We start from the raw sequence: 9,327 nt of genomic DNA, 5'->3' as shown, positions 1-9,327 counted from the left end.
TCTCACGTTTTAAAAAAAACAACTACAATCTAAAATGTTTATGTCCTAATTTTCTATTTTTCAAAATAATTTTAATATTTTAATTTAATTAATAATATTTTTTAATTTAATTTTTTCTTTTATGATTATTTCATTAATATTATTCAATATTTTTACTTGATGTGAAATATTTAACTTAATAAAATTAGAAAAATAAATTATATTTTATGTATTGAGTTATCATAACAATGTGTATAGAAAATTTAATTAATTTTATTGAAATTAAAAAATACTAATGTATAATAATTAAGACCTAATACCTTGAAAAAATCCGACCTTATAACTCTTTTTCAATCCTATCCTGACGTTGAAAACTTGTCAATTTACCCTATTTTGCATTTTATTGTTTCAATTGTACCCTAAAATATTAAATTGACATTTTTTTGATCTGAAAAAAAAAAATTCAAAAACGTTCTCCATGTATAGTATCTATTAATTATACATGCTTAAAATTTATTTAGATTTAGTTAAATTAATTAAAAATTAGAATTAGTTTTAATTTGATTATGGTTTTTAGTTAGTTTTTAAAAATAAAGGACTTATTTGTATTTTTTTTGAACGGAAATAAATTTAATTTTATCTTTAAACATGGTTAATTGAATGGTTTTATTATTTAAGTAAAAAAATTGACAAAAATTAAAAATATGAGATACAATTGAAACGAAAAAATACAAATAGATTAAAATTGACAAATTTTCAACGTCAGAGTAGGATTAAAAAGAAATTATAAGTTCGGAATTTTTTAAGACATTAGGCCAATAATTAATCATTTAAAAGTTACATTGTTTTCTAAAATAAGTAATTTTGAACTAGATAAACTATAAATCTACAAGATACTCTTTCCATAATAATAGATTTTTTTTTTTATTTGTTTCAAGATACAATCAATTTTTATTATAATCGGACTTCAATCACATTAATATTAAATAAAAATAAAAATTATTAAATTGATATAAATAATTAGTATAACAAAAAGTTAATGAATGTAAAATTAATTTTATTTTTCCTTAATCCATTATTAGTTTGTTTTCTTTTTTGGCAACTAACAGAAAAACCAACAGATAATTGCAGCAACATATATCTTCTTTGTAGCAGAAGATCTAGCATCTCTTGCCATATAAAAAGAAAAAAATTATTTTTTAAAAGACAAAATTAAAAATATAGAAACTTTTTGTCCTTAAAAATAAAATTATAATTATCCATTGGTGCAAATTTTATCTGTTGACTGTAAGTGTATGTGTTTTGTCACGGTCATTGGTTACACGTGGAAGCCCAGAAAACAACAAGGTTGGTAAAAATTCTTTCTTTCTTTAACTTCTTTTGCTCATAATTTTTTTAATTTTTTTTTTAATTATATACTAATGGATTAAGCTAATCTGTGTGTATATTTATTTATTTATAATAATAATAATGGTTAATAATGGATGTAATTTTATTTGGTTATTATATAAAGATGAATTTCGTGTTTGTGTTGATACCCACCTTCCATCTCTCTCTGTTTTCCTTTTTTTTCTTCTCATTTTCTCTGCTAAATTTTCTCTTCTTTGTAAGAAATTTTCATTCTTTAATTATCTTGAATTATTATTTGCTCGATATACGTATTTTTTTAATATAATTTGCATGAATTTTTTGTTCTTGGTCTTGTTCTTGGTCTTTTTCTTTATTTTGGGGCATGAATCTTTGTTCTTGTTTGTGGTTCTTGATTTAGTTTTGTAATGGGGATGGATTTTTAGAGAGTTTTTCTTGTGTATATGTTGAATTCATAATTTTTTATTTGTTTGTTTAATTTTCTTGGCTTATGATGATCATCACCAATTACATTTCTTTTTTCTTTTTGGAACTGAGATCATCACCACCAGTTGAGTTGTTACCTTGTTTGAAAATTTGGATTAAATGCATACAGAAGAACTGAGTTTTTCTTTAATTTTGTTTTATTATGTTCCTTTGCTTGATTAAGTCATTGCCCTTATATTCTATGGTTGGTTCTTTAAGTAGTTATTTCTGATTCTAAATGTGTTATTTGATCTTCTTTTTGTATGAAATTTTCTGATTTACCATCGATCTGTTGCTGTTGTGGTATCTATTTGACTTGTTTAGCTTTTCTTTGGAAGGATGGCTCTATATGATGGAGTTCATAAAGATAGAGGAGAGTTAAGGATTCATGAAAATTCCGACGAGCTTGCCACGGATTTAGCAGAGTATATTGCAGAAATATCGGAGGCATCTGTGAAAGAGAGAGGTGTCTTTGCCATTGCCTTATCTGGTGGTTCCCTCATCGGCTTAATGGGGTATCAATCATTTCGTTATTCGTTTGTTATTGATCATTTTTGTGATGCTGATGTTTTTGTTTAAACTTGTGGTGAGCAACAGGAAACTTTGTGAAGCTCCATATAATAAGACTGTAGACTGGTCTAAATGGTATATCTTTTGGGTGGATGAGCGAGTTGTGGCTAAAAACCATGCTGATAGCAATTATAAGCTGGCAAAAGATGGCCTTTTATCTAAGGTTCGTCTTTTTCATTTTCTTTTTCGTATGTATGTTCTATCCATTTCTTTTATATCTTATGTTGCACGGAAACACTGAAACGGAAAATGACAAAACCATTTGTTTACTAGAAATGTTATAAATATAAAATTTCAAGTGTTTTCAGAAATGGAAATGAAACACTGAAACATAGAACTCGATAAGTTGTCCTTGCAACATAGTTGATATCTATACATGCTCTTCAATCAACGCTTTAATTTTGTCAAGGATGGAAAATGAGTGTTGAATTGGGTGCCTTGTCAAGCAATTCTACAACTTTTCATTCCTGTTCTTCATTTTCTTTAGGGAAGTTGTTTCTTCTCTTACTCGTGTCGTGTCCTGTTATTAATATAAGGTTATGCAGTGGTTTTACTGTCAGTTTATTGTTAGTAATTCCCGTCTTTAAGAACTGGTCTTGATTCCGTATAGTTTACAGAGTTTCCTCTTTTAAGTGGCTAAGATTCATTTATGATATGCTGGGGTCTTCCACACCAACCATACATGATTGTTTCTTCAATTCCTTGATTAGTTAATTATGTAACTTAATTTTTCTGTAATGTCATTTCGTATGGTTCCAATTTTCACAATGTAATGTTTTCCCCTGCTTGAAAGTATATTGTTTTTCAATTATACTGCTCTTCTCTGCTTTTTTGTTTTGGCGAATCTTCTCTTCAACTATTTCTCTGTTTCTAGACCTTCTTTTCCACGAATCACGACATAACCCATTTTTTTTGCTTGGTGGCTTATGACATAACCCCACACCACCCTTATCCTCCTCCCACCAACCAAAACTGACTGTTGTAGATCTATCAATTTTGTAATCTTCTGAATATAGCTAAGATTCTAATATTTTTCGTCAGAAGAAAATTAGTTGGAAGTTTTGCGGTTAGACCACCATGTAATATAATATTTATGTTACAACAATTAGTGTTTTTTGATTCCAACTTGGTAAATCTTGATTATATCCATGCAAAAAGCTTAGAAGCCTCAACTAATACTAATTCCGAACAGGTGTCCGTAGATGTAGTAGTTGAAACTGTGTGTTTGGAAGGTTTGAAGTTTCTGTTTAATAAGGATGGAACATGCGTTTTCACGGTTTGCATCTTTCGCTTCATTTCCCACATCTTTCCCGTTTTTACCAGACTTGCCAATTACTACATAATATTTTCCTTTGAAGTTCCATTCTAGAATTATAGCAGTTTCTTAACCAATGAGGGAACAGATAAAAGGAAGCTAAAGTCATGCATAAAATGGTCTTACTTTTTTGCCGGTCACTGGATATTTATGAGATTATATGCTAGTCTTTATTTGATGTCTGTTTATATCCTTGGGCTGTCAATTGTGGAACATATCAAAGAGAGAGCAGAAAAATTTTAGGGCTTATTTCAGATTTATTAAATTCAAGATATGTATCTATCCAATTATGTTACTTCAAGCTTAGCATTTGTGTTTAAACCGGAAAATTTAAGTAGAAATGGCAAATGGGTTGAACTGTTTTTGCGCTTTTCTTAATTCTTCATTGAATATCATTCATTTGAATCCTTGTCATTATATGCCTGTTTATGTTAGCAGGTACCTATTGTACCGAGTCATGTGCATTCTATTAATGATTCAGTATCAGCAGAGGAGGCTGCAACAGAGTATGAGTTTGTTATTCGACAATTAGTGAAAACGCGGACAATTAGTGTTTCTGATATCAGTGACTGCCCTAAGTTTGACCTCATTCTTCTTGGAATGGGCCCCGATGGTCACGTCGCTTCATTGTTTCCTAACCACCCTGTGCTTGACGCGAGTGATGAATGGGTAACTTTTATCACTGATTCCCCCAAGCCCCCACCTGAGAGGATCACATTTACCCTGCCTGTCATAAACTCAGCGTCAAATGTGGCAGTAATTGCGGCTGGTGAGGCCAAAGCAGAGGCACTTCACTCAGCAATTGATGAGGTAGGACCAGACTGCCCAACGCTGCCTGCTCGGATGGTTCAGCCAACAAAAGGGAAGTTGGTCTGGTTTTTGGACAAGTCGGCTGCCTCAAAACTCGACGGCTTTCAATTTTCTGAATAGGGTAAAGATTCCATAGCCAATATGTATGTTTGTATGTAGCAGAGGGATTTGACAACCGTGAATCCGTTTCTTGTTGACCAGTTTCTGTCATTTACTTTCCTTTTTCTCCGTTTTGCTTTGGGTTGAATCCTCCATTTTGGCTCTTTCATCCTCTCTTTAGTAGAGGAGCTGGAGAAGTGTGATTATCCATTTTGTAAGAAGAATAAAGATAGGTTCTCAGTGCAAACACTGTTTTTTCTGGATTCGATTTCAATAGTGAGATGAATGTTTCATGCTACGCAATTATAATCGAAATATACAAATTGATACAGTTTACAATGTTCCATGAAGTTGTTAATTATCAATGTAGAAACCACATCTAAATCCTCAAAGAAAACTGTGGAGGATGACAAACTATCATTTCTGAAACTTTATGGTTAGAGTTAATGGAATCTGCCATTCTTAAATTTCAAACAGAAAAGCTGAATTTGACATAATTATCCATTGAAATTAAGATTAGGTTTATGATTAAAGTGGCATCTCCCAAGTCCCAATCTTCTTCCAGAAAGAGACTTCACTTGAGTGTGTGGGGTTCCATTCTGTACACTAACTTTGTTCATATACTTCATGTCCAATGATAATTTCTTCCTAGTGGGCCATAAAATTTACTCTACCAGAGGTTGCTGCCATTGTTATATCATTCATGTACAAAAATCAATAATTGATAGCAACTTGTACCTATCTCACTGCATTTTGGGATAAACTTAGGATGTGTCAATTAATTTCCAACCGAAATAATCGAGCTGAGATTTTAACTTTTCTCAAAACCAAACCCGAACCATAAATCCAAAACCGAACTGAAAAACTAAATTTATTTTATAATTTTAGATTAGGTTCAGTTATTGGTTCAGTTTTTATACACCCCTAAATAAATTATCTTAGCCCCAATAAAAGCCATGCATACAGACACTTCAGTCTAATACCCCAAAATAATATATCCAGCCATTGATTCAGGTAAAGAAATTGAAATGTGCTTAAATTATAGTGAAGGAGACTGAATCTTTTAAAAAAACTGTTACTGATGCTGGTACATAACAAAATTGGCGTAGCACATTCGGTGCTGCATTTAGTGAACCCCAGAACATTCACAATTATACTTGATAGAGGAAGAAAATACCTGGTCTGTTAAAGGCATTTAGCATTCAAATATATGTATCTGCCTAGGAAAATCAGCTCAAACTAAGAGCTCCTTCTGATTGTATTCAACTGTGCGATATTCTTTTTCCGTTACTGATTTAATACCATTTAAATCGGGTTCCACCTCTTCTTCCATGTCTTCCTTGGGGGGGAAGCCACGAGTCCGTCCCAGCAGCCATTGATCTATTACTCCACAGTCAATTGCATACTTAAGTGTTTGCTCCAAGTATCCTTTATCAGTAATGAGGTGTGCCTGAACTGTGAGCATTCTCATAATAGCTGAAAACACAACATTGAACACACTAGTATAGTGAGATTTCTACAAGACCATGAACTTATCCGTCTAGATATGAAGACTTCACAATTCAATGCCAAAAAAGAATATTGAAGAATGTTGACATAGTAAGCTACCGTGGTTTAAAACAAATCAAAACACAAATGGCATATCATTTCATATTCTTCCAACCAAGTAAAACACGTATTCACCTTGCCAATTAAATAGCAAGATGGACAACCAATAGACATCTTAACAAGTAAACTAGTGCATACAAAGTCATCAATTTTGTTGATTCCTACAGAAGCTATTACTCGGGGACAAGCTATCCCTGTATACCACATAATTTCTTGCAAGATACAAAGGTGCAAAATTGACAGCTCAACTGCTCCAGAAATGCAGTTACCTAGATATGCAGTGGCATGATATTATACATGAGTTTACTAATAGAAATACAATGGAATGATATTTTACCTGCAACAATACCATCTCCAGAAGCTGACATATCAGACGTGAAAGGAGTAATGGGGGGATCCTCCATGCCATGCACTGAGCCATTGTGCTCCTCAGTGTAATAATGTATCTTAGAAGTCCCATTTGTCACAAACAAAACCTTGAGATTTTCATGCCAAAGTGGCGCAACCACTTCTGGTCCATAATGGACAAACTTAGAACTGGCGTTGTTTTTGGTGTCAAATTCCTCAGTGGGCTTGATCCCGCAGAGAAACTCAAGCTCTTGCTTAGTTACCTCGATAATATTTGAATTATTCCAAGCTTCTTGTATGAATAACTTGGTTTCTTCACTAGACTGCCAGAGTGGCAATGGCAGGTTAAGATCATAGAAAATAAGACCTCCCAATTTCTTGGAAATCCTAATTGCCCCCAATGTGGACGATTGCATATTTCGATCAAGTAGAGATTGTGTGCTGAAGTAGAACATTTTTGCCTGCATAAAAATGTTGATTGAACTGAGAAATGAAAATCGAGTTGGTTATTTTTCGGAGATGCAAATGCAAAAGACAGCCTGATTGAAACTCTGTAACAATGAGTAAACTCGAGATGCAAGAGCCACACTTTTGAATGACCACTAATTGGACAGAATCAGAAGCAAAATCTCAAATGAAACAATTCCCTTATGCATAGTAATAATAATTTGCATAGATGTCTCATATTAAAACATAAATGATTGCTTTAATGTTACTCGGCATAGGAAAGAAAGAAATCATTAATGAAACAAATTAAGTGTTTTTTTTACTTATTTCAGACATTATATTTCCCAAAGCTAGCCTCCTTACCTCTTTCAGCACATCAATATTCATTTCAGATTTAGATAGAGAATCCTCAGCACAGGTTTTGACACAAGTCGTTCTCAAGCGGCCTCTCTTAGCAATCTTCATCTGTGATGCAGCGGTTGCCCTTTTATTATCAATACGAACTGATCGTGTTTGTACGTTGCTCACATTCAAATAATAGAGCATAGCCTTACCATACTCGTCATCTCCCAGCTTTCCCATAAGAGCAACCTTACCACCTAAGGTTGCAAGAGCGATTGCAACACTGCCTGCAGATCCTCCAGGTGCCCTCACAAATTTTTCCGGTGCCCAATATGCATCCTTCATTCTATCATGGATTTCATAATTTAAAAGTCTGTTAGCGGGCCTTCCTGATGGCACGAAAGCATGCTGGGCAGCGCCGAAGCAACAAACAAGGGGAGGCCACCCATATGTAGAGCTAACATCATCTTCATCATCTTTCTCCAATTCCAGATCTCCATCACTCTCATCTTCAACATTTGGAACAAAAACAGAATCCTCTTTATCGCTAATATCAGGTTCACTAACTTGATCCTCCACTTTCACTTTCACATCCTCATCCGTCTTCTTAGTCTTCCTCTTTCTCCTAGTTTTCTTCTCAGCGCCTTCTTCCTCCACAGAAGCAGTAGCTGATGTAGCTACAGACGATAAAAAACTATGAACTTCAAGACTCATAAGGAACATCACATTAAGAATTTGCGCTCAGCTGGTGCACTAAGTGCTCCTCAGCTATTGCCTCGGGAGAGGATGGGCACATATACGCAGCCTTCCCCATGCATTTTCTACAAAGAGTACTAGTTGCACCAAGGCTTGCCCTTAAGTTATGGATAAAAATTAAATGCAATACAGTGGAATATATACCTTTTTTTCGAGACCTTCTAGGGGTTTTCTTAGAATCTTGGCTCGACGGAGAAACAGGACTTTCTTCATGTGTAGTATCAACATTTATCGTCAATTCCGAATTCTCTTCTGGTGTATCAGCTGCTTTCTTCCTAGTTCGAGAAGTAGCTTTCGTAGTTTTCCTAGTAGTGTTTTTCTTCTTCAAAACTACATCATTTTCATTAGGCTTCTCTCCTTCAGGCAACGCCTCGGAAATTTTCTTCCTAGAGATAGCTGCCAGACCCCATTTATTTTGCAATCTAAAATCTTGAAGTTGGACAAAGTTTAATGTTTGGTAATTCGGGCAAGTTGAATGCCACCTAATTATAAAAAAAAAACAAATATCAAATATCCAGACTTTCACTTAGTTAAACACTTCACATAAATTACAATCAAGCACAATAATACTGCAGGCATTTGCAATGAGAGTAAAAAATACAGACACCCATTAATCAAGCAGTTCAAGAAAGCAAAGTTATTAGAAAATTGAGAAGTTAAAAGAGCAAAAAGAAGAGAAATTTAAAAGATAAGTTAGAAAGAAGAACCTGCAGGGAATTGAAAGTAAATGGGTGAAAGATAAGGAGGCCATCAACGGAGGCAACTGATGAAGTAAAAGCCTCGAAATTCTTGAATAACTTTGATGGATTTGCAGTCTATAGTCTAAATTATGAATTATGTGCAGAGATTTTGTTAGAGAAATGAAGAATTTGTGGCGTTGGGGTTTAAGAAAGGAAATGGGTTTAGTTCTCGCTCTGACAACAGTAGTTAAGCGGGAAAGGATAATTATTCTTCATCTTTTTATTAAACAATTATTTTCTTTCAACTTTTACATATCAATTAATTGGCAAAAGGTATAAATAGACCCATGTAGTTTCTCAGAAAGTACAGATAACTCCTTTTAACTATTTTTGGATACAATTAAGCTCTCTAACTTTTGAAATGACACAAATAACCCCTTCCGCTAATCATCGTTAGAAAAACTCCTTAATTGCTGACGTGTTCAAAAATAACCTTAATATTTATAATGTTAATAAATTTATATTTATAGTTCTTTTAAC

The 9,327-nt window shown here is 33.4% G+C and overlaps 2 protein-coding genes across 3 annotated transcripts; one reads left to right on the top strand and one right to left on the bottom strand.

The window, feature by feature from the left end:
* Positions 1-1,308: 1,308 nt before the first annotated feature.
* Positions 1,309-4,865, top strand: LOC126686538 (probable 6-phosphogluconolactonase 1). 2 transcript variants are annotated; one of them, XM_056106450.1, is made up of 4 exons: positions 1,309-1,326; positions 2,151-2,327; positions 2,410-2,545; positions 4,136-4,865. In XM_056106450.1, the coding sequence occupies exons 2-4, from the start codon at positions 2,152-2,154 to the stop codon at positions 4,625-4,627; spliced, it is 804 nt and encodes a 267-aa protein (XP_055962425.1). In that variant the 5' UTR covers positions 1,309-1,326; position 2,151; the 3' UTR covers positions 4,628-4,865. The 2 variants fall into 2 exon arrangements, with proteins under 2 accessions (XP_055962425.1, XP_050236597.1); XM_050380640.2 differs by lacking the exon at positions 1,309-1,326 and adding an exon at positions 1,476-1,585.
* A 746-nt stretch (positions 4,866-5,611) lies between these two features.
* Positions 5,612-9,072, bottom strand: LOC126686537 (fructokinase-like 2, chloroplastic). The gene is made up of 5 exons (XM_050380639.2): positions 8,815-9,072; positions 8,252-8,589; positions 7,373-8,028; positions 6,552-7,023; positions 5,612-6,082 (listed from the first exon to the last, which is right to left on the bottom strand). Exons 1-5 carry the CDS (start codon positions 8,856-8,858, stop codon positions 5,841-5,843), a joined length of 1,752 nt encoding a protein of 583 aa, XP_050236596.1. The 5' UTR covers positions 8,859-9,072; the 3' UTR covers positions 5,612-5,840.
* Between the last annotated feature and the right edge of the window lie 255 nt (positions 9,073-9,327).

The sequence above is a fragment of the Mercurialis annua genome, linkage group LG6 (genome assembly GCF_937616625.2).
Source record: "Mercurialis annua linkage group LG6, ddMerAnnu1.2, whole genome shotgun sequence".
NCBI classification, from domain to species: domain Eukaryota; kingdom Viridiplantae; phylum Streptophyta; class Magnoliopsida; order Malpighiales; family Euphorbiaceae; genus Mercurialis; species Mercurialis annua.
This window is presented reverse-complemented; position numbering and strand designations above follow the sequence as displayed.

What these genes read in the sequence shown, in the direction of transcription:
- LOC126686538 (XM_056106450.1), top strand. Translation starts at nt 2,152, where the DNA reads ATGGCTCTATATGATGGAGTTCATAAAGATAGAGGAGAGTTAAGGATT. An exon ending in TCCCTCATCGGCTTAATGGG is followed by an intron (nt 2,328 to 2,409) that starts GTATCAATCATT and finishes GGTGAGCAACAG; the next exon opens with GAAACTTTGTGAAGCTCCAT. An exon ending in AAGATGGCCTTTTATCTAAG is followed by an intron (nt 2,546 to 4,135) that starts GTTCGTCTTTTT and finishes TTATGTTAGCAG; the next exon opens with GTACCTATTGTACCGAGTCA.
- LOC126686537 (XM_050380639.2), bottom strand. Translation starts at nt 8,858, where the DNA reads ATGGCCTCCTTATCTTTCACCCATTTACTTTCAATTCCCTGCAG. An exon ending in TTACTTTCAATTCCCTGCAG is followed by an intron (nt 8,590 to 8,814) that starts GTTCTTCTTTCT and finishes TTTTATAATTAG; the next exon opens with GTGGCATTCAACTTGCCCGA. An exon ending in TGGAGATGGTATTGTTGCAG is followed by an intron (nt 6,083 to 6,551) that starts GTAAAATATCAT and finishes TTGTGTTTTCAG; the next exon opens with CTATTATGAGAATGCTCACA.